Source organism: Acanthochromis polyacanthus, chromosome 7 (assembly GCF_021347895.1).
Source record: "Acanthochromis polyacanthus isolate Apoly-LR-REF ecotype Palm Island chromosome 7, KAUST_Apoly_ChrSc, whole genome shotgun sequence".
Taxonomy (NCBI): Eukaryota; Metazoa; Chordata; class Actinopteri; family Pomacentridae; genus Acanthochromis; species Acanthochromis polyacanthus.
This window is the reverse complement of record NC_067119.1, coordinates 42,480,067-42,504,219: the sequence shown is the minus strand read 5'-3', so window position 1 is coordinate 42,504,219 and position 24,153 is coordinate 42,480,067. Positions and strand designations below refer to the sequence as shown.

The window sequence follows — 24,153 nt, the reverse complement described above, 5'->3', positions numbered from 1 at the left end:
CTGATTGGATGAAACAAGACATGGCTGCAGAAAAATACTGTGTTTGATTGGTTGATACATCTGTTGCTATGGGTCAACCCCTGCGCCATGAAATCCCTCCCCCATCCCCCACCTCCTGACCCCTGCTCATAACAATAATAATAATAGTAATTAACACTTTAATAAATACGGATCATGTGAAGTGTAAAATTAGTTAACCTACATACTTGTTATCGTTACCCAATGAGCTATCCTACAATCAATGACAATTTATTGGGAGGGAAAAAATAGGACATGTTGATAATGTTGAAAAACAAGAGCTTTATTGAACAGTATAGATTGCAAGAGTTCCAAAAATGCAAAATTAAAATTACAAGATAAACTGTTCTTTAAAGAAAAAGGAAAAAAAATTACAAAAAATGAAATGTGTATATATATATATATATATATATATATATATATATATATATATATAAACAATCAGAAAGAGATGTAATGAGAGTGGTCTGAGGGCCCAGCGTCCTCTAGTGCCCGCTGTGCTCGCTGACCGGCACCGTGGAGCTCGGCTCGCATTTTCCATAGAACACAGGAATCTGCAGGTCCACCACTGGTGCCCTGTGCTTTTCACAGATGAGAGCAGGTTCACCCTGAGCGCATGTGACAGACATGAAAGGGTCTGGAGAAGCCGTGGAGAACGTTATGCTGCCTGTAACATTGTTCAGTGTGACCGGTTTGGTGGTGGGTCAGTGATGGTGTGGGGAGGCATATCCATGGAGGGACACACAGACCTCTACAGGCTGGACAATGGCATTCTGACTGCCTTTAGGTATCAGGATGAAATCCTTTGACCCATTGTCAGACCCTACATTGGTGCAGTGGTCCTGGATTCCTTCTGGTGCACGACAATGCCCAGTCTTATGTGGTAAGAGAACTCATGCAGTTCCTGGAGGATGAAGGAACTGATAAAACGGCAAAAAAAGTCACGTTTGTGAACAAAGATGGAGGACGACATGATATCACTGCTTCACGTTAAAAATTCAGAAAATTGTACCAAAACTCACTAAAAATATCCTACAAATGGAATATATCCTTACCACAGTTTTAGGACTGTGCTCTCTTCTTTTCCACTGAATTTCCTCGCCGCTGGAGAAAGTGTTTATTTGGGCTTCCATGGCGGACATCCTCTCTTGTAGCTCTGACACCGCTCCGGCTTCTGCTCCATCTTCTGCTCCAGCTTCTGCTCCAGCTTCTGCACCAGCTTCTGCTCCATCTTCTGCTCCGGCTTCTGCTCCGGCTTCTCCACCAGCTTCTGCTCCATCTTCTGCTCCAGCTTCTCCACCAGCTTCTCCTCCATCTTCTGCTCCGGCTTCTGCTCCATCTTCTGCTCCGGCTTCTGCTCCATCTTCTCCCCCGGCTTCTGCTCCATCTTCTCCTCCGGCTTCTGCTCCATCTTCTGCTCCGGCTTCTGCTCCGGCTTCTCCTCCATCTTCTGCTCCGGCTTCTGCTCCATCTTCTCCCCCGGCTTCTGCTCCATCTTCTCCTCCAGCTTCTGCTCCATCTTCTGCTCCGGCTTCTGCTCCGGCTTCTCCTCCATCTTCTGCTCCGGCTTCTGCTCCATCTTCTCCTCCGGCTTCTGCTCCATCTTCTGCTCCGGCTTCTGCTCCATCTTCTGCTCCATCTTCTGCTCCGGCTTCTGCTCCATCTTCTCCCCCGGCTTCTGCTCCATCTTCTCCTCCGGCTTCTGCTCCATCTTCTGCTCCGGCTTCTGCTCCGGCTTCTCCTCCATCTTCTGCTCCGGCTTCTGCTCCATCTTCTCCCCCGGCTTCTGCTCCATCTTCTCCTCCAGCTTCTGCTCCATCTTCTGCTCCGGCTTCTGCTCCGGCTTCTCCTCCATCTTCTGCTCCGGCTTCTGCTCCATCTTCTCCTCCGGCTTCTGCTCCATCTTCTGCTCCAGCTTCTGCACCAGCTTCTGCTCCATCTTCTGCTCCGGCTTCTGCTCCATCTTCTGCTCCATCTTCTGCTCCAGCTTCTCCTCCGGCTTCTGCTCCATCTTCTGCTCCGGCTTCTGCTCCGGCTTCTCCTCCATCTTCTGCTCCGGCTTCTGCTCCATCTTCTGCTCCGGCTTCTGCTCCATCTTCTGCTCCATCTTCTGCTCCGGCTTCTGCTCCGGCTTCTGCTCCGGCTTCTGCTCCATCTTCTGCTCCGGCTTCTGCTCCATCTTCTGCTCCATCTTCTGCTCCGGCTTCTGCTCCGGCTTCTGCTCCGGCTTCTGCTCCGGCTTCTCCTCCGGCTTCTGCTCCATCTTCTGCTCCGGCTTCTGCTCCGGCTTCTCCTCCATCTTCTGCTCCGGCTTCTGCTCCATCTTCTGCTCCGGCTTCTGCTCCGGCTTCTGCTCCGGCTTCTGCTCCGGCTTCTCCTCCATCTTCTGCTCCGGCTTCTGCTCCATCTTCTGCTCCGGCTTCTGCTCCATCTTCTGCTCCATCTTCTGCTCCGGCTTCTGCTCCGGCTTCTGCTCCGGCTTCTGCTCCATCTTCTGCTCCGGCTTCTGCTCCATCTTCTGCTCCATCTTCTGCTCCGGCTTCTGCTCCATCTTCTGCTCCGGCTTCTGCTCCGGCTTCTGCTCCGGCTTCTGCTCCATCTTCTGCTCCGGCTTCTGCTCCATCTTCTGCTCCATCTTCTGCTCCGGCTTCTGCTCCGGCTTCTGCTCCGGCTTCTCCTCCGGCTTCTCCTCCGGCTTCTGCTCCGGCTTCTCCTCCGGCTTCTGCTCCATCTTCTCCTCCATCTTCTGCTCCATCTTCTGCTCCATCTTCTGCTCCGGCTTCTGCTCCGGCTTCTCCTCCGGCTTCTCCTCCGGCTTCTGCTCCAGCTTCTCCACCAGCTTCTGCTCCATCTTCTGCTCCATCTTCTGCTCCATCTTCTGCTTCGGCTTCTGCTCCATCTTCTGCTCCGGCTTCTCCTCCGGCTTCTCCTCCGGCTTCTGCTCCATCTTCTGCTCCATCTTCTGCTTCGGCTTCTGCTCCATCTTCTGCTCCGGCTTCTCCTCCGGCTTCTCCTCCGGCTTCTGCTCCGGCTTCTCCTCCATCTTCTGCTTCGGCTTCTGCTTCGACTTCTGCTCCGGCTTCTCCTCCGGCTTCTGCTCCATCTTCTGCTCCGGCTTCTCCTCCGGCTTCTGCTCCATCTTCTGCTCCGGCTTCTCCTCCGGCTTCTGCTCCATCTTCTGCTCCATCTTCTGCTCCATCTTCTGCTCCGGCTTCTGCTCCAGCTTCTGCTCCATCTTCTGCTCCGGCTTCTCCTCCATCTTCTGCTCCATCTTCTGCTCCGGCTTCTCCTCCATCTTCTGCTCCATCTTCTGCTCCAGCTTCTGCTCCATCTTCTGCTCCATCTTCTCCTCCATCTTCTGCTCCAGCTTCTGCTCCATCTTCTGCTCCATCTTCTGCTCCGGCTTCTCCTCCGGCTTCTGCTCCGGCTTCTGCTCCGGCTTCTCCTCCAGCTTCTGCTCCATCTTCTGCTCCGGCTTCTCCTCCAGCTTCTGCTCCGGCTTCTGCTCCATCTTCTCCTCCGGCTTCTCCTCCAGCTTCTGCTCCATCTTCTGCTCCGGCTTCTCCTCCAGCTTCTGCTCCGGCTTCTGCTCCATCTTCTCCTCCAGCTTCTGCTCCATCTTCTGCTCCATCTTCTGCTCCGGCTTCTCCTCCGGCTTCTGCTCCGGCTTCTGCTCCGGCTTCTGCTCCGGCTTCTGCTCCATCTTCTGCTTCGGCTTCTGCTCCATCTTCTCCTCCGGCTTCTCCTCCGGCTTCTGCTCCATCTTCTCCTCCGGCTTCTGCTCCATCTTTTCCTCCGGCTTCTGCTCCATCTTCTGCTCCGGCTTCTCCTCCAGCGGTGCTCTCCTGCAGACAGCCCGCTGATAACGCTCAAAGGTTTCTTCTCAGTGTCTGTCGCGGGTCTGACTGGAACCAGTCGGTCATGGCCAGGCTGTTCCATACGAGGAGCCTGTAGTGAGACTGGTGATACCGGGCCGCCATTGTAGGAACTCACGTAACAAAGACAACTTCTTTGTCCGTTCGTTTATCGTGCATGTGATTGGACGAGCAAGTCCAACGTGATGATGTCAGTGACGCAGCATTTCTGAAAGTAGCAGACTTCTCCAGGCCAACAGATTTTCTCTGTGCCTGCAAGATGAGCTTCTTTGATCAAGAGAAGAAAAGGCTTTGCCCCTTACAGTGATGTGGCGGTCATGTCATCTTGGATGAGCTTGATCTACACTACCAGTCAAATGTTTGGACTCACTTTCTCATTCAGTACATTTATACATATGAAATTATGTTGTAAATAAAAGAAGTGTTAATATTCAGTATTAATCTCCAATGTAGAAACAATAGAAATAAACTAAAAACCATTGAATGAGAAGGTGTGTCCAAACTTCAGTCTGGTAGTGTGCATGCAATGTTGACAATGTATCATCAGATGTACCCTGAACACTGTAACTACAGCTGATCATTTTCACATTTCATGCAAACTTGTAACATATTTAAATGTTGGATCTTGAGCAGAAAGGTCAGCATATGTACATGCTGGGTGGTGTGTTTTAAGGAATCCATCCTTGAACCTGTGACAGAACCACGACCAGCCATTATGAAGCAGTTCACAGCTATTAATGTCAGGTCAGAGAGTACTATATATAGGCACGTAACTGCAGCAGTTTCCAGGCTTCATCCCCATCCCAACAGACATTTTTATGGAAAGTCAGTAGAAATTTGGAACTTGAGGGAAACAGACACCTCATGTCATCATTTCTCCTGTTGGGGGCATTGCTGGCAGATGTGTGGTAAACACATCCACTGTACAGTTAAGCAGCACAAGAGAAAAGGTGACTGTAGTCATGCTGCTCTGCATGGAGTTTGAGATCAGTGGCGGTTTTTCACGGAGGCCAAGGGAAGCCTGGCTTCCCCAAAAAATATGCAAGAAAGAAAAAAATATAAGTAATCTTCACCACTATGTATTTTATGTTTTATATTTTTGTCATTCCTTGTTGTCAAAACACTACATCAGGCATTTCTGCTTTGTGAGGAGCAAAACAGCGCCCCTCTTGTCGAGCTCTTTTTGTGCATTACACTACGTCTGTCATGCCCTCTGCGCTGTCTGTCTGTTCAGAGGCCAGCTTCGCCTTGCCTCCCTTAGAGAAAAAAACAGCCCGTATTAGCCAATCAGATTGAAGCAAGGCTCATCGCTTAATGGTCGATGTATCATTAAAAAAACATAAGGGAGGCCAGATCAAATCTGGCTTCCAACCAATCACAAACTGTGATGAACAATACCCACACTAATGCAGCTGTCCCGCCAGGAGAAAGCAAGCCCACACAGCAAGTATAGCCATCAAGCTAGCCAGAGAATGGATGGTAGGGTGACCATACGTCCTCTTTTGCCCGGACATGTCCTCTTTTGAGGGGCTGTCCGGCCTGTCCGGCCGGCGTTTATAAAGTCCTTCAAATGTCCGAGTTTTTGATCTTGCCTAGCTTGAGCACGTCACAGACCAGTGTATTTATCATTCACGTTGAATGGTTCCTTTGGAAACACGCTCTGAAAGGCGGAATTTGAGAATTGAAAATTTTCCACGTGCGAGCTGGAAGTGTGTCCTCTTTTCAGAGAAACAGAATATGGTCACCCTAATGGATGGTGACAGGGACCTTGAGTTTCTTGTAAAAAATGACTTCACAAAACTTCCTTTTGAAGTTCAACTACAAGTCAAAAGGGACGGTAGGCCAACTCCAAAGCTCAATCTAAGTGTAGAGCTAATGGAAAAGCTCGTTCTTTTTGTGAAGCTAACTATGCCAGAAACGAGTGGCTAACAGGAAGTGCCAAGCTTAACCGGCTTTTCTGCTGGCCATGTCTCCTATTTGACCGGTCTACCGGCTCCCTGAACAACCCCTGGAGCACTTAACCTCTTTTTTTTCACTGAAATGAATGAGAAGTCGGTAGAATAAAGGTACAGTAGGCTGATTTGTTTACATGAAAATAACAGTTGAACTGAATCTAATTTGTTGTTCACACTGGCATCCTCTGTAATTTTGGTCACGGGCCGCCACTGTTTGAGATGTAGGATTTTGACAGTGTTAAGTGCCTGTGATGCACTTTGATTTTACTTTTATAAAAGCTGTATGAACCCTGATTCAAATAAAGTATAAACTGTATAGTTTTGTTTGTGTAGGGTCCTTTTTCTCTAAAAACCAGTTCAAGTGTGAAAAGTCAACCCCACCCCCAACCCCCTACCTTACACCCTCCACACCCACCAACCCTCCCACCACAGACACACATCCATCAGTCTGATTTGCATTTGTATAGCTCACAGCATTTTCAGTGAAACTGGAAAGCTCCCCCCCTTGGAGATCAGCTGTCCATCCAATTCCTGGCAATTCTCAGTAGTTTTTTGTGCTTCCTGCAAATTGCTGTTTACTGCCATTAATTTGAAATTCCACGGAAATTTTCAGTGCCGTTAACTGTCGAAAATCCCTCCTTTCATGCAGTGTATGCCACCAGTTAGAATGTGGAGACATGGATGTTTCCAGGGACCACCGTTGGCCCTTAGGGGTTCGGTACGTTACTGAAGTCATGCCTTCCTGTAGAGCTTGGTTAATGTGATAGATTTTGGAGCTACAGCAGTTTTTAAGCTCCATCCATCCATCCATCCATCCATCCATTCTCTATACACTGCTAGACCCGAGAGAGGATAATCTCTAGGGTCATGGGGGGTGCTGGAGTCTATCCCAGCTGACTCGGGTGAAGGCAGGGGACACCCTGGACAGGTCACCAGTCTGTCACAGGGCTACATATACAGACACACAATCACACTCATATTCACACCTACGGACAATTTAGAGTAACCAATTAACCTCAGCATGTTTTTGGACTGTGGGAGGAAGAAAACCCATCCATGCAGGGAGAACATACAAACTCCATGCAGAAAGATCCTGGTCAAGCCGGGACTCAAACCAGGGATCTTTTTGCTGCAAGGCGAAATTCTAACCACTATACCACTGTGCAGCCCAGTTTTTAAGATCACTTATTCTAATAACAAACCCTTTTCCTGATGAAGGTTTAACAGAAACTTTGCAAATAAATATATCTTTTCAAATGAGACAGCATGTAGGAACCTGTTGGAAGCATTTGGATTTGATTCTAAGTTCCTCTGTCATGAAATAGATGTGAATTTAGTTCTTTGTCTGAACATTTTGACTCCTCAGAAAGGCTAAATCCAAAGAGGAGTTAAAGATCTTGGTCAAATGTCTTACTGTATGCAGTAACTTTAGGTTGCCATGAGGTTTATTGTGAAGTACTGTATGGTGACTGTGTTCTATAGGTAAGGAGTCATAATGGGAAGCAGGGTAAACAGGCTGCGATCTTTATGTAGAATACATATTTACAGCCGTCGGACTCGTGTCCTCTGACTACATTGGGTACAGTTTAGTTCTCTAATCAGCAGCTCTTCCGTGGGTTTGAGGACATCAGGCTGAGTCATTAAAGCACTGAGCTCAGAGCAGGTCTGATATTGATGGAAATGACGATAACACAGCTGACCACAGTGCTAATAGCAGCAGTTAGAGTGGATGGTACAATAATTCAGAGCCTTACAGCCCTGAGCAGGAAAACAGCCAGTGTTCTCATGACTGTCGTATTAATCTTTCTGAATGAGATCCTGAGTGAAGTAATGTTTCCTTATTTTCATCTTGTTGATGTTTGATTTATTTAAATACATATTTATTCATTTATTAACTCAGTTTTACATGTCAACAAGCAAACTTAAAAAATAAAAAGTCCGGTTTGACTGTTTACTCAAATGAAAAAGAGCCTATAGTGTAGTGTAAGGTGGATCCATCAGTGTCATTAGTGTTGTTCCACCAGAAAACAAGCCAAAGCCTGTACTTCCTCTTTATTTTCCATGACACATGATGCAGTGCAGCCTTCATTTGAACACATGCACGCAGCTGAATCGCGAAGCTTTCTGGGTGAATTTTAATCTAATCTTTTACAGTGACAAACAGGACTTATCACACTTCTAAGAACTGGATTCTGACACCTTCACTGAATGAAAGAAGCCGTAGCGTCTTTTGAACTCTACGGACTAAGAGGACGATAAGTTGTGGAGGATTTTGAGCACCATACCATCAAACATGTCCCACTCCTGAAGCATCTAATTGCTATCAGGTTAGCTGATGGAGTTATTTCAGGCAGTGCAGATGCTACTGGCAGCAATTAATGTTTTCATTTCACAGAAAGACTACATGCACAGCTTTGCCTTCTAAATGAAGCACATGCAGCCAATTACTAACCTGTAAGCTCTCAGAGAGGTCACAGTAAACAGTCTGCTTTAAAGATGGGTGAATCACAGCTGTGGAGGAGGAATCAGATCCTCCTAGTGTCTGGAGTTGACAGGTCACCGTATTCCCTCCAACAGCCCAAAGAACGTGGATTTGCTCCCCCCCAGTGTTCTTGGAGCTGACTCCAAACACACGGTGCTAAAGCTGTGGGTCATCCTGGACACGCTGAGGCCACCATGCATGTTTAGAGCTCAGCCTCCACATGGAGATCCCCAACATCACAAATCAACTCTCATAGATGGATAGATTTATATCTGAAGCAATAAAGCTTTCCAGGTGTCAATAAAGGTAATTTGGGATTTCACAGAAACATTAATTGACCTGCAGAAGTTCTGTTTGTGGCCCACAGCCGACTGTGTCAGATTATTTCCTTTAAATGTAATAAATACCTGCAGCATCACACAGCAGCACAAGTTTTAAATTCATAGTGACGTGTGTGTTTACATGTGGCCCTGCAGCAGTTCATTCATTAACACACGGTCTGTTGGTCCTAACGTCTAACAGCTCAGTTCCACACATACGGCAGGTGTTCTAAACTGTCTGTAGGTGTGAATGTGAGTGTTTGTCTCTATGTGTAGCCCTGTGACAGACTGTTACCTGTCCAGGTGAACCCTGCCTTCACCCTTAGTCAGCTGGGATAGACTCCACCCCCCATGACCCTGATGATGGATGGATGCTTTTATTAAGGTAAGATTATTGTGCATGAAACTAAATTTTAATGTTTTAATTGTGCTCTGGAACTGGAGTTGTGAAGGTGAACTTTTTCAGCTCAAATAAACCTGAACTTGTTCTCTGGTTCATTTAAATGTTTAGTTCACTCGTTTATTCTCAGCTACCATGAGAGGCTCTCATCATTCAGGAAGTTGTATGTTAGTTTATCTATGTGAAGGACAGTCTCTGAAATGGTTGCCTTTATTTCTTCACTATGGTTCCCCAATCCACATCTAAACTAACATCTAACAAATATCTACAATGACTACATTCCACCTGACCCTTCCCAAGGTCTTACTGAGCATTTTGCCCTTCTTTTAAATCCAGATAATTTAGTTGCAGTTTAAACCAGATGTATACATACTACTATTTAAAAGTCTGTGGTCACTTTGAAATGTCCTTATGTTTGAAAGAAAAGCATTTTCTTTCAGTGAACATAGCATTAAATGAATGATAAATCCAGTGCAGACATAGTTAATGTGGTAAATAACTATTGCAGCTGTAAACAGCTGATTTTTAATGGAATATCTCCATAGGGGTACAGAGGAACATTTCCAGCAACCATCACTCCTGTGTTCTAATGCTACATTGTGTTAGCTAATGGTGTTGGGTCCGTGTACAGATCTGGTTATTGGATTTTCTGTTCTAAAACTGGTATTGAAAAACAAAAAACGAGTGGCTATTTGATTGTCTCCTCTTACCCATGAACTAAATAGTTCAAAGTTCTGAGGATCTCAGAGGCCTGGAGGTAGAGAAGTAATGAAATAAACCCAACCCATGCATGGCATTATGAACAAACATAAACTATTAAAATCAGAATACGTAGCCAGCGCTGACATGCGAGTACAGGTGTAATACTTTGCATGCTTTTGGTAACAATCAGGAGAGTTGCAACAGCTGCAGACAAGACAGAACAGACAGACTAACAGCAGGATTACAGAGTTATGTTCATCTGGCTTTGAGACGATGAATGCAGCGGTTACAGTGTTCACATCATTCAGACAGAGGATAGATTTCAGTGTTCCTCTGCTGAAAGTACCTTTTACCACAGAGTTCATCTGTCAAAGAAAAGTTAGAGATTCCTGCTATGGTCCTGCAGGTAAACTGAACTATGCTGAATTTCATTTTTAGTAATTCTGTGCCAAATGAAAAATCAAGCTGATGCATTTCCAGCAGTAAAGCCGCTATAACTAACCACATTGCTAATGCTAGCAGCTAGAGCTAGCTATCTATGGGCACCAACGTGTTAATCAGTCAGTGCTCTAACAATAGCTGCATTCATATAGCTGGAAGTCAGTTCTGACTCAGTGATTTGCTTTCAGGGATGCTGTGTAAGGTGGTGCCATAAAAACCTGAGGGAGAGTTCAATCACTTCATTCTTCAGTGAGTGTTGGTTTATGATCCACCCACACATCGGCCACTTTCCTTTAAACCACAGGAAGTTGGGCCCACACTTGTATCAGCGTTTATGTAATGTTTGTCACAGTGAGTATGCAGCTTCAGACACACCCTGTTACCTGGAATTAAAGCCAACATTACCCCACATTACTGGTGCATGACTCATACAGACAGGTGGATTAGGAAGATTTCTTCTGGAATTTTCCTTCCTTTTTTTAATTTCATTTTTAAATTTTTTTGTAGGGATTGGAATCTCCCCACAGTCAGAGAGTGTAAAAATCTGCAGACATTGTTATAATGAACAAACCGGTGTTGAAATATGCCTTTTTTAATCTAATATATTCCCTCAAATAAATCTAGTCAGTAATGTACAGTGTGGCTGGGGCGTGGTTGACCAACAAACAGCCTGGAGAAAATACAAAGGCGGTGTTTGATTCATTAATTCTGACAAACTTTGCTTTGTAGTCCTTTAATCCTGGCCGGCTGCTGCTGTTTATGATGCCTGAAATACTACCGTTCATACACTCAATAAAAACATAAACCGACACTTTTGTTTTTGCTCCCATTTTTATGAGATGAACTCAAAGATCTAAAACTTTTTCCACATGCACAATATCACCATTTCTCTCCAATATTGTTAACAAATCTGTCTAAATCTGTGGTAGTGAGCACTTCTCCTTTGCTGAGGTAATCCATCCCACCTCACAGGTGTGCCATATCAAGATGCTGATTAGACACCATGATTAGTGCACAGGTGTGCCTTAGACTGCCCACAATAAAAGGACACTCTGAAAGGTGCAGTTTTGTTTTATTGGGGGGGAGGGGTCCACTCTTCTTCAATGGTTGTGTGAAGTTGCTGGATATTGGGGGGAACTGGTACACTCTGTCGTATACGCCGATCCAGAGCATCCCAAACATGCTCAATGGGTGACATGTCCGGTGAGTATGCTGGCCATGCAAGAACTGGGACGTTTTCAGCTTCCAACAATTGTGTACAGATCCTACAACATGGGGCCGTGCATTATCCTGCTGCAACATGAGGTGATGTTCTTGGATGTATGGCACAACAACGGGCCTCAGGATCTGGTCACGGTGTCTCTGTGTATTCAAAATGCCATCAATAAAATGCACCTGTGTTCTTGGTCCATAACAGACGCCTGTCCGTACCATAACCCCACCACCACCATGGACCACTCCATCCACAACACTGACATCAGAAAACCGCTCACCCACACGACGCCACACACGCTGTCTGCCATCTGCCCTGAACAGTGTAAATCAGGATTCATCCGTGAAGAGAACACCTCTCCAACGTGCCAGACGCCATCCAATGTGAGCATTTGAACACTCAGGTCGGTTACGATGACGAACTGGAGTCAGGTAGAGACCCGATGAGGACGACGAGCAGCAGATGAGCTTCCCTGAGACGCTTTCTGACAGTTTGTGCAGAAATTCTTTGGTTCTGCAAACCGATTGTTTCAGCAGCTGTCCCAGTGGCTGGTCTCAGACCATCTTGGAGGTGAACATGCTGGATGTGGAGGTCCTGGGCTGCTGTGGTTACACGTGGTCTGTGGTTGTGAGGCTGGTTGGATGTACTGCCAAATTCTCTGAAACTCCTTTGGAGACGGCTTATGGTAGAGAAATGAACATTCAATACACCAGCAACAGCTCTGGTTGACATTCCTGCTGTCAGCATGCCAAATGCACGCTCCCTCAAATCTTACCACATCTGTGGCATTGTGCTGTGATTAAACTGCACCTTTCAGAGTGTCCTTTTATTGTGGGCAGTCTAAGGCACACCTGTGCACTAATCATGGTGTCTAATCAGCATCTTGATATGGAACACCTGTGAGGTGGGATGGATTACCTCAGCAAAGGAGAAGTGCTCACTGTCACACATTTAGACAGATTTGTGAACAATATTTGAGAGAAATGGTGATATTGTGTATGTGGAAAAAGTTTTAGATCTTTGAGTTCATCTTATAGAAAATGGGAGCAAAAACAAAAGTGTTGCCTTTGTATTTTTGTTGAGTGTGCTTCTCAGACAGAATTAACATGAGTCTGCTTCAGATGAAGGCCTGCTAGCTTCATGACGGCCTCGGACACTGGGAGAGATCTGCATTAAATAGGAGCTAAGAAAAGGTAGCATTTAGCTTGATGTTAGCACTGCAGTTCAACATGTTGTTCTTTATTCCTAAACTCTGCTGCACATGGAAGTGAAATAAAACGGATGTCATCTTTTGGGGCTCACGTGGTCATTTGATCTGAACACTACAGGTTTGAAAATGGAAATAAATGAAGAAATAAAACATGTGGTCATAGAATAGGTTTACAATATATTGTCAGAGTTACAAAACACAATGAGTGGTTAGCACTTTTGCCTTGCAGCAAGAAGATCCCCGGTTCAAATCCCGGCCTGGGATCTTTCTGCATGGAGTCTGCATGTTCTCCCTGTGCATGCGTGGGTTTTCTCCGGGTACTCCGGCTTCCTCCCACAGTCCAAAAACATGCTGAGGTTAATTGGTTACTCTAAATTGTCCGTAGGTGTGAATGTGAGTGTGATTGTGTGTCTGTATATGTAGCCCTGTGACAGACTGGTGACCTGTCCAGGGTGTCCCCTGCCTTCACCAGAGTCAGCTGGGATAGACTCCAGCACCCCCCATGACCCTAGTGAGGATAAAGCGGTGTGTAGAGAATGGATGGATAGTTTTGTGATTTTTGTTTCAGTGAAATTCAGCCTATAGATGAAAATCTTGATTTCAATTTACCACTTTTCATGCTTGTGTTTACATACGGCCCCCTCTCTACCCTCTGACATCCCTATAAAAGGGGTTCTCTCAGAATGCTCTGGGTCGGTTTACCTTCACAGGCTCATGCTGTGTGTTGGTCAGCCCACCAATAAACACCCCACTACAGCAAACTTTGCAGAGCTAAAAGTGAATTTTTTTCAACAATATGATAATAAGATATAAAGGCTGGGTGTTTTCATGGTGATGACCTCACTGCTGTTCCCTACCCACGCTGTGATGCACCTATCGAGTTTATGTGCATGTACTGTACACAGAGTCAAAGCCATGCAAACATCAAGTTCCTGATGTTTAGGTCATACCCGATTTATTACCGTGAGGAAAATCTGAGCCTTATTTTTCATAAGTTTTCCCCACATTTTACGCCCATATTGTCGTGGTGTCCATTGGAATGGACATGAAAAAATACTATTAAAAACATGAGTGAGAAAAAATAGTTTTTTCCACTTTGTTTTTATGTTGGATAGGAGGCAGAATCAGTTTAAAAAATGTTTTTTTCCCCAGCCAAAAAAAAAAATGCAGGTCTGAAGGGGATAATAAATATCAGGCTGAACTTTCAGTGGTCCAGTTGGTTCAAGCACAGTTTATCTCTCCAGACCTGAAGTCTACAGTGGTGGTGTCATATCTGCTCTACTGATACACTCAGACTGCACACTCACACAGCACAATCTTCTCATTTTACAACCAGGTTTTCTAAGTTTTAATCCTGTCCTGATTTTGGTGGTACTTCTGTAGCTGCCTGACTGACAACACGTGCAGCTCTTTGGTCAGCTCAGGCTGTTTTCAACCTTCAGTATGTGCTATTATATTTACACTATTATTCATTGTGTTGTTTATATTATACATAAATAAACTAGCTGTGATAACCTGGCTGCTGTCTGGCTTCTGATAGGAGAAGCTACAGCTGTGGCTGATGTCATTACGTAACGTGTGGAAGGAAGTTAATCATTTAAAAAGTTCTCATTATATCATTATAGTGTAGACAAAATGGTAACGTGAGAGACGACCGGTGTGTCTAAGGACAACAACAACAACAACAAAAGAAAGCACATACACTACCGTTGAAGTGATAGTAGCTTTAAATGTTCCTCTGTACCCCTATGGAGATATTCCATTAAAAATCAGCTGTTTACAGCTACAACAGTCACACATTAACACACATTATCAATGTCTACACTAGATTTATGATTCATTTAATGTTGTCTTCACTGGGAAAAGCTGCTTTTCTTTCAAACATAAGGACAGTTGTATGTGACCCCAGACTTTTTAACAGATGATTCAGTTCATTTCAGTTCCTTCCTACATTCTGCTACTTTGTGCCCCTGAGTTGAACCTTTGAAGCTCAGATTCCAGACTTTTGTGCGTTGGTGAGTTCTTCATTCTTTCCCTGACACCTGCTGGAGTCTACATTACAGTCTCCTTTTCATTTCTGTTTGAAAAACCATGACTCTATTTATAATTGCTCAGTGTTTGCATATTCAACTGTTACATGAGAGACAGACGTGAAGTGAAGCCTGCAGCATCACCCTTCCTTTCATCCCTGCATCCTCAGGCTCTACATCACCCTGGAGGGGGGCCGTTATTGTGGCTCCCTGATCCCTGCTGTGCTGGGCTTGATTCTTCCTGGCGGGGAGTGACGAGATCAGAGCCTAAATTCTCCATTTACATAATAATTCACTCCACGAGAGGAAAATGGATTCATGAATAGCTCCATGCATGATTCAAAATAAGTGGAGACGAGCTGATCTTTCAACTGTACATTTATTTCCAAAAGGCTGCATATACATTTGCAAATTCTACTGTACAGAAAACATCCAAAATGTCCATAATTATAGATACAATATACCACAAAGCTGCCCTGGCGTTACCAAACAGAGATGTTCAGCACTAGAAAAGCTCTGCAGCCTATTCAATATTATAATCTTAAATACTTTTTCAACTAATACCTTTAAATGTATGTCAGTATGATTAATTGTTCTTTTTTTCATCCCCATCTGTACTTTACAACATTCACCATTTACAGTAGTTAAACAAGGCACAAGAATAGTGATGTGAAGCCCAAGGCCATGCGTGAAGCAGAAAGAGCATGAGGCCGACCAACGCAGGGACAGGAGGTCCACAGTGAACCAGGGTCAGTCTGACACCAAGCATCACACATAGTGAGAGTGTGTGAGAGCTCACTATTAAAAGAACTTGATGTGAACACGCTGATGGGATGGAGCAGTCAGAGCTGAACACATCCAGGATGGAGGTGAGTGAGGGTGAAGCACACAGACAGGATGCTGTGGATGCAACAGAAGCCACCGCTAAGCATTACAGAAGCTCACAGTTCCATTTTCACACTCTTTGCTTGCAATAAGGAAAAGAAAAGTCCAGTTAGTCACAATTAAGGAGAAAAAAAAGAAAGATTCCCGTTCACAGTCTTCACTTACCAGCTTTAATCACACCAAAGATGAGTTTTAATTAGTTTAGAAATGCATAGAGACGATGCAGAAAAGTAAAAACAGTTCATTATCGTGGCAGGATGAAGTTCACAGATACAGTATCAGGTCAGAAATACTCTGGGGTGGATTCAGTGTCACTGTGATTCCTGATGTACCACCGAGGAACGCTGAAAACACATTTATCTCTCTCTCATAAAAAACAGCCAACAGAAGACCAGAAATAAGAGTTGTAGGCTGAGTTTATTTACCGTACAGCAGGGTTCATGATGCAGATCTTTTACTGGTGTTCTTATTGTGTCCAACAGTGTTCTTTCTACTTCCCTGCTTTAACTTCTAGTACAGCAGAGGTGGGTGAGACTGGTGTGGATGAAGCAGAGGATGGATGGGAGCTACAACCGAACAGGGAGGGTGTAAAAGCAGAAACACCTTCAGGTCCAGCTTCCTCAGACTGAATGTCTCCACTTATCTCCTGATAATGTGCAGTTATGACTATCTCCATGCTGTGAGGTATTATGGGATTGAGAAAGAGCTACATGTTGAGGATTTATAAGTGAAAGCTGTGACTCGATGGAGAATGTATGAAAACATCAGATCTGAATGAACCTTAAAGTAAAGCATGGAATAAATGACATATTCCCATCATGCTCTGAGCATCTTTTTCTTGTCTTAGTGGTTTATCTGGATCTCGTTCATGTGGCGTCGTGCACTGATTAGAGAATCAAACCAGATCCAAACATTCACACAGCAGCACTGGATGGAAACAGGCCCTCATTTATGTCTGTGCAGAGCTTTGCACTGTTTTTTATTCATTCTGCACCATTAAAATTAGTTAATTTCTGTGTTGTGTTTCTGTGGGTGGACTGGAGGACAGTCTGTAGTCATTAAAAAAACATTACAGCCAGTAATAATGGCTTCTTCTTTATCAGTGTGTTTTAAAGTCACATGTTGGAGAATTTCTTCTGGTCTAATAAATCCCTTCCTGCCTTAAATATCTCAGCTGTAGCTCTATTTAGTTGTTTCCTCTAGAGCAGGGGTGTCCAACATGAGGCCCGTGGTCCAAAAGTGGTCCTCCAGAGGGTCCAATCCGGCCCTCAAAGTGTAAAAATTACAGAGAAGACATTAACTATAAGTTTAAATTGATTTGTAGATCTTGACAAGTTGTTCTGACCCTCCAGTAAATCCTCCATGGTTCAGCTCCAGGTGACTAAATGTTGTGTTCCTTTGTAGACACTCTGTGATCTGGAAGTTGTAATGTGGAAATGATAAACTGAGGATGAATGCTGATGGAATTTATTTTTCTTCAGAAAGTTCAGGTTGTTCATGATGTTTTGTAAAAAGATGTAAAAGTCCTTAAATGTGAACATTTTCAGAATGCACTGAAACAAAGGAACCATCAGGAGTTGTGGTTATTTACAGGTTATCATGCTCTGGTTTTACTGGTCTGGTCCACTGGAGTTATAATTGGTCTGAATGTAGAATCTGGACTAAGATGAGTTTGACATCCCTGCTCTAGAAAGTGTGGCTCTATGAAGTCTCTGCCCCTCTGTGCAGCTCGATCACACCAGCTCACCCAAACTCTGTAAAACTACTGCACACGACACAAAGGTTTAATAATGGAGCCATAAAGGTTTGAGACTGGAACTGATCTGAGGAAGAAGAAAGAGAGTCACACTCTGCAGTAAAAGGACGCTTCCTCAGGTTTGTTCTGGATGAAACTCTGGAGGTCTGAGTTCATTGTTGGTGGGGTGGGGGTGGGGGATTATACATACTATCGGGCCGTCTCCGCCACAGCCGCGCACCCCCCCGCGTCGGTCTGGCAGGTTTTGCGCTGCACTTTTTTTTTTTTTGCTGCGGACCAGTGAGGCGGCAATGTCGGCAGAATTTTAATGAGGCGCTGGCCTATACCAGCGAGGCGGCCCGCCTCGTCGGTTATATGGGAGGGGAAACACTGCAAAAGGACTGAACAGAACGCCACCCAGCACCTTAGAATGAAGCTGCAGAGGTGTGACTGGTTTGTATAAAACTCAGACATGTCCACCTCTTCACTAGCCTAGCCATGCTAGATCCATGTTTCTGACGGCACAAGGGTCTAGGAACGCTCGACAGGGAGGGAGGCGGGCTAAAAGGTTGTCTATCAAATCCCTCTGCAGCAATTGGGTAGGTATACAACCAATCAACGCAACGAATAGGCTGACGTAGTTCCGAGAGCACCGGCGGATTGTGGCTAAGTCCCATTAGCTTCCCAACCAGTGGAGCCAACTGGTATATTAAGGATTTTCCATATCCCGTCGGCATACATCCAAATACGTCCAAATACGTCTTTCTTCTCAATGAAACACTTAAGTGCCGTCCTTTGTTTATCTTTCAAGTTGAATTTTAGCTTCAAATCTTTAAGGGCTGTGGCCAAAGCCGAGTCCAAAGATAACTGTTTATTGTGCGCCGGTTGTTTCTGTCAGAATTGTCACGCCTCTGTCGTCACTTCGTTACGCCCGCCTTCTGACTCTACACTTCATGGTGATTGGTCCGGCCAGTTTTAGGAGAATCCAGCCTCGAGCCTTATGGAGGGTAACTAGACCCACCCTGGCAGAGAATTAAATTCGTTGCCGTGGGTTGTCTAGCGCGCCTAGGCTACCTCTTCACACCCATGAGCCGCAATATTCAGATCAGCCACAGGTGATGCAACCTTGATCGCTACAGCGTCCTGCATCCATGTGGGCGTTACCCAAACACTGCTGTAGACCGATCACTGCCCTCTCCAACACCAGCAGACTGCATCAGCAGGAAGAAACATCTTGATCACTACAAACTCCTGGTCAGAAATGACTGGAGGAACGCCTCAGAGATCCCACAGCGGTGACACAACAACCCAGACAGTAGAGGTGGACGGATCGATCCAGATATTGATCGTATGGATCCTACTGATGTTGAACGATGCAGTGAGATCCACACTTTAGGTTCACTTTCTGTCCTGTTTGTCTGAACTGCTGTGGTTTCATCTAAGAGTCGACCTGATTGGCTGTCAGAGCTCCTCCAATCACAGAGCAGCACTTTGCTAATCCTCCTCTTGTGATTGGATGTTCTACCGTCATGTGACTCAGCAGCTACATCATACATCAAAGGATAGTTTACTTTCTTCTGTCTCTGTCAGTCTGTTCCTGATGTGTAGAACGAGATGTTTAGCTGCTGGACGTTCCTCAACCAACACCGAGGAAAAAAGAGGCAGAGAAGAAGAAGTCCCACTGAGATCCAGCTGATGATCAGACCGAACCAGAGACAATCACAAAGACTAGTGCTGGATCAGGGCCACAGAATGAAATAATAACTAATCACAATCACAAATTTACCTTCTGTTCTTTCAAAAAAAATGATTGACTTCGGTCTTTAAACTTTAAACTGGACTCTTAGAAGACGTCACATGCGCTGTTTCCTCCACTCATAGAAAACAAGACATGAATAAAATCCATCGCTTTCATCTTGGACTAATCTGAAAGAAGAACACTTCATACCACTATTTTTAAAGTCATGGCTGCTCTCAAACCAGTCTGAGCAGCATCAGTCTGCACTGTGAGACATTTAGGGAACATCAGTAAATTTAGTGTCTGTGATCAGCAAATGTTCAGCTAGGAGGTGTTTAACCAGGTAGGAGCTACGAACCGATAACATCTGTGGTGCCAGTGTCTGCTGATAAAGTTAGTCTGGAGTATCGGTGATGCTAGCCCTGTTTTTACTTGGTGTCAGATAGATATCAACCGCTCCCCCTGATCAAGGATCCACAGGATGTCAGAACAAACCTGATCCACAGAGACCCTCCCCACTACCCACAAGACCCAACATCCTGGAACCACCACAGGTTCTTCTTCTACCGTCTGACAGGTCAGAGCTTCTGTGGTAACATGAGGAGGACCTACACCGTGCTTTGGCTGATCCATGGAACCTCTATAAAATAAGTAGTACTGGTGTGACCTGTGGAAATGATCCCCATGTCTGTGCTTCATGACGTCTCAAGTTTTGCTAAATTTTACTGACTAGCCAACAGGTATGAAACAGCAAGAGTTGAGCCACAGCAACATGTTCCTGGTCATCCTTTTAATCACCCATAGAGGTGTCCCCTTCTGTCTGATCTGAGCTTCCCACCAGTAGCTCTCCACCAGTAGCTCTCCACCAGTAGCTCTCCACCAGTAGCTCTCCACCAGTAGCTCTCCACCAGTCGCTCTCCACCAGTAGCTCTCCACCAGTAGCTCTCCACCAGTAGCTCTCCACCAGTAGCTCTCCACCAGTAGCTCTCCACCAGTCGCTCTCCACCAGTAGCTCTCCACCAGTAGCTCTCCACCAGTAGCTCTCCACCAGTAGCTCTCCACCAGTAGCTCTCCATGCTTTGACATGTGTCTCCTCTGAATGTGAACCCAAAAAACTGTCCAAACATTTATTTAGAATTGCCAATTTAGCTTCCACAGTAATCAATCGGGAAAGAGGCAGAACAAAGGTGCTGAGAAAACAAACTAATCATGGACATGGCAGATTAAAAATCACAGACAACCTTAGTAATTATTCCAAATGACTGGAGGCCTCCAGGTAACACTGGTCTACTGCAGGTAGGACTAAAGATCAGAACAGACAATGTTCACAAGAAGCTGCAGTGTGTCTCTGCCTTAATCAAGTAATAACTGACGTGTAAAGGTTCCTGCTAAAACTACAGTCCTTTACCACTCATTCAGCCTTTCTTCTTCATCGTTTTCTGTCCCTCAAGTAAAGGATTACTGTAGAGCTGGCTGTATCCACAGAGACACGTATAAAAAAGCCTTCCACCATCTACAGTGGACTAAATGAGAAAACAGGTGTACAGCACTCATTTCATTGATGTTTTCTCATAGAACCTGTTAGGTCTGAATGTGGGTGAGTTCAGAGTCCAACACCTGGAACACCTGGAATGTGAGCCTGTGTGGGGAGTGTCTGAGGAGTTTAAGGTCAGGTCTGGTGCTCCTTTAAATGGACATTTTACTGATATTACAGTTAGCACTGCTGTCCTATTTCTCCATGAGCTGCAGCCCCGTTTTAGACTATTTCTTCCTCTCTGCTATGACTCCTTCCAGTTTCTGGTTTCAAGCAGCAGAAACCTGAGTTGGATGTCAGTGAGACACGCCGGTGGAACGTAAACCCTAAGATTAACCTGTCCACAGGTATAAACTGTCCAAACTAAGCATGTTAAAGTCTGAACTGTTGAGTTATTCAGGTTTTTACAGAGAGGAAACAAATCCTTATGAAAGAACAGAATGGTCTTAAGCTGAGTTCACATCAAAGCAAAACTGAATTACAGACGAACATAAAATGGTGCTTTAAGCAAAACTTAATCAGAGAAGATCAACACTGCTATTCATTTCAGTCATTACTGTCTGATTTCATTATAATATGTGTTTATATTACGTTTGTGTTGTGCTTAAATTGGCTTGAGTTATGCTCCATTAGTAAACCGTTACATCAGCATCATACGTCATAAAAAGGTTGATCTACTTCAGTGATTTGTGCTTAAATTAAGATAAAAATATATTTGATTGATGTAATATCATATTACAGGGGATGCATTTTAGCCTGGAAGGGTATATTCTGGGCTGTTTCAGCCCCCTAGTCCAGTTTATACCCGGGTATCCTTTAACGTGCCCGTTACACTGACAAAAAGGAATCTATAAGAACAAGGGCAAAACTTTGTGATGAACCCGTTCTGATTCCATCCCTGCCCTCTCCAGCTCTGACTAGCTCTCCTGTGTTTGAATGCAAATTATTGAGGCTTTCTGTAGTTTTCATTCAACGCCACAAAAGGCCTTTCATTTGCCTCATTGGAGGCAGAAATGTTAACGACACGTTTCAAAACCTTCATAGTCTGACTTTCTTCACCCAGCATGCAGCTCTGTGGTGAAGTGAAGACCAGCCGGGGTTTCTGCAGTGTGAGTGCTGAAGGCTTTTCTTTGACTTCTAATGAGAATTATGTGTAATAAAATTCAAATTACACTCACACCTTACTGACAATAACGTCCACCAAACACTGTCTAAAGCTCCGGCTGCTAGATGAGAGGGAGGTGAATGGTTTATGTACCTTCAAGGTTACTGGAATTATGATTCAATCTCTGCAGCACACTCTACAGAATAAGTCAGGGACCTATTCCCACCCCTTCATTAAAACCATTTAAGCCTCAAACATCATCTGGTGGTTGGATTGACAGAACATCAGTAACTGCATCAACGTGACGTTGAGTGTCATTTAAACTCAGATTTGTTGTTTTCAGGATTGATTTATTAAGCGTTCAAACTCACAGCTGCAGCTCAGATGTAGAAGTTATCAGAAAACCTTTTGTTGTTGAAGGACTGGATCATTTGAAATCTACTGCATGAACAAAGAAACAAAAAGCCATAAACTACTGAGGAGGTCTAATTGGAGTGATTTATTTTTTAATGTTTGCCACCTTAAAAACTCGAGTTGATAGCAGTGATAATTACGCACATAATGCTTCAAAATGTCTCTTAAATAACGTTAAAATATGAGTTGGAACAACGTAGAACTGTTGATGCTGTAGAAGGAATTCCTCCGACTAAATGAAGTTTGTTGTTCTACATTATTTCAGTAAAAACTCAGGCAGACTGAAGCAAACTGCTGCTTCCCTCAGATGATGTGTGACTGTGTTGGATTTCAGACACCATCAGGATCCCCGTGTTGTTTGTTGAACAGTTTGCACGCAGACGTGACCTCTGCAGAGACATGTCGTGTGCGTGTGCATGTGTGTGTTGGTGGAGCCGTTGAGTGTGTCGGGGGCTGATATGAAGTCTCTGTGACGGGTGTTAATGGCAGGAAATGGGTGATAAGACGCTCCCTGCAGTGACAGGAAATGATGTTTTACAGCTTCCTGTGTCTATCAGGCGATGGAGGAAGCTGGAATGAAGAGAAATGTGACGGTTTGAAATCTCTCTCTGCCACATGAGGCCAGTTCTCTCCAATAATGTGTGTGCTGAGCGGTCCTTCACAGCCAGACGGGCTGATGACGGGTGTTTTGCAGATATTTTTTGTCTAAATGATCACAAAGTGCCAAACCTCCTGTAAATTTATTTTCTTCAGAGATGAAAATGGGTCAGTTTTGGGATACCTGGATTTGATAAAGTCACAATCACAACATTTAAGCAACCAGTAGCTTCCCTTTGAAAATATTATATTGGACATCAAAAAAGCATCTTTTAGGTCTGCATCCATTCTTAGAGACGGGGAGGAGAGGGAGCTACTGAGTGGACCGCTGGGGAAGGAGGGGAGACGGTGGGGAAAGAACTCCCTCGTCTTCTAACACAGTTTCATAAACTATCTGACACAGAAGGGAATGAATGTACATCAACATAAAGAAAGAAGAAGAAAGGAATAAGTTAAAATAACTGAAGAACTGAGAGAAAAGGCAGAAACAGATTTACAGTCCATCTTCAGACAGATTCTTAAAGACAGGGCAGATCCACAGCAGGCGCCGGCTCACCTCCAGCTGCTCTGATTGGTCGGCACGTTGACCGCCGGCACCGTCTACTCACCGACAACCTGCTGACCTTCTAGCGCACCGCCGCAGTGTGTTGTCCATCACAGGCTGTGCACGTTCACAGATATAAGCTTCAGTCTGTCAGTGCTGGCTCGCTGCGTCTCCTCTCAGCCGGTATATTCAGGAGCTGAGTCCTCTGTCGTCTGACCGCTCAGACTGCCCGCTTCTAAGTGATTGAAGTCAGTCTCCAGCTCATCCTGGTCCTTAGGGGAGCTTCTGGAGTGGATCTTTCCGATCTCCTCCAGGGCGCTGGCTAGAGAGTCCAGGTCAGCAGAGTCCTGGTGGCGAGCCTCCCACAGGCTCAGGATGACCGCAGACGGACTCTGCTGCTTTGCAAAGTAGCCCAGGTTTCTGCAGAGGAGCACATCAGGCAGGAGGAGATTAACTTTCTCTACCGATGATACATGAATCTATCCTTTAAACATGCAACATTTGACAGAGAACTCCCTCTAAAGGACGTGATTAAAACAAGTCTGACCGTTGTGGAAAGAAATCCAGTGATAACCTCCTTTACAGCTGAGACAAACATGCAGACATTTATTAAAGCTACAATGATGTGGATGCAAAGCTAACGTTCATGTTGCTGATGAGTCAGTTCCAGGATGCAGTTTTATCCGAAGCCTTCTCGACATACTCACTAAATAAACAATGGTGGATGAAGCAGTGTTTGCCCCACCATGTAGCACCTCTTCTCAGTCTGAACCCAGACAGCACACGGGGTTTTAACTGAACGGGCTGCTGCTTTTCAGGGGAAACAACATGCAGGTATGCTAATGCTAATGAGATGCTAAATGAGCAGAACAGAGAGAAAAGCTCAAAGGAACGAGGACCTTGAGCGTTTTCCTTTAATGTCACCACGACCAGAATAACACAGGTCACTCTGACT

At 44.9% G+C, this 24,153-nt stretch overlaps 1 protein-coding gene across 2 annotated transcripts in view; it reads right to left on the bottom strand.

Annotated features, from left to right (window-relative positions):
• Positions 1 to 15,006: 15,006 nt before the first annotated feature.
• The window catches only part of unc5db (unc-5 netrin receptor Db), a 292,888-nt gene continuing 283,741 nt past the window's right edge, over positions 15,007 to 24,153 (bottom strand). For both annotated transcript variants that reach the window (XM_051951356.1, XM_051951357.1), the window contains one exon: positions 15,007 to 23,618. In XM_051951356.1, coding sequence (XP_051807316.1) covers positions 23,375 to 23,618 — 244 coding nt within the window. In that variant the 3' untranslated portion in view covers positions 15,007 to 23,374. The remainder of the gene's footprint in view (positions 23,619 to 24,153) is intronic.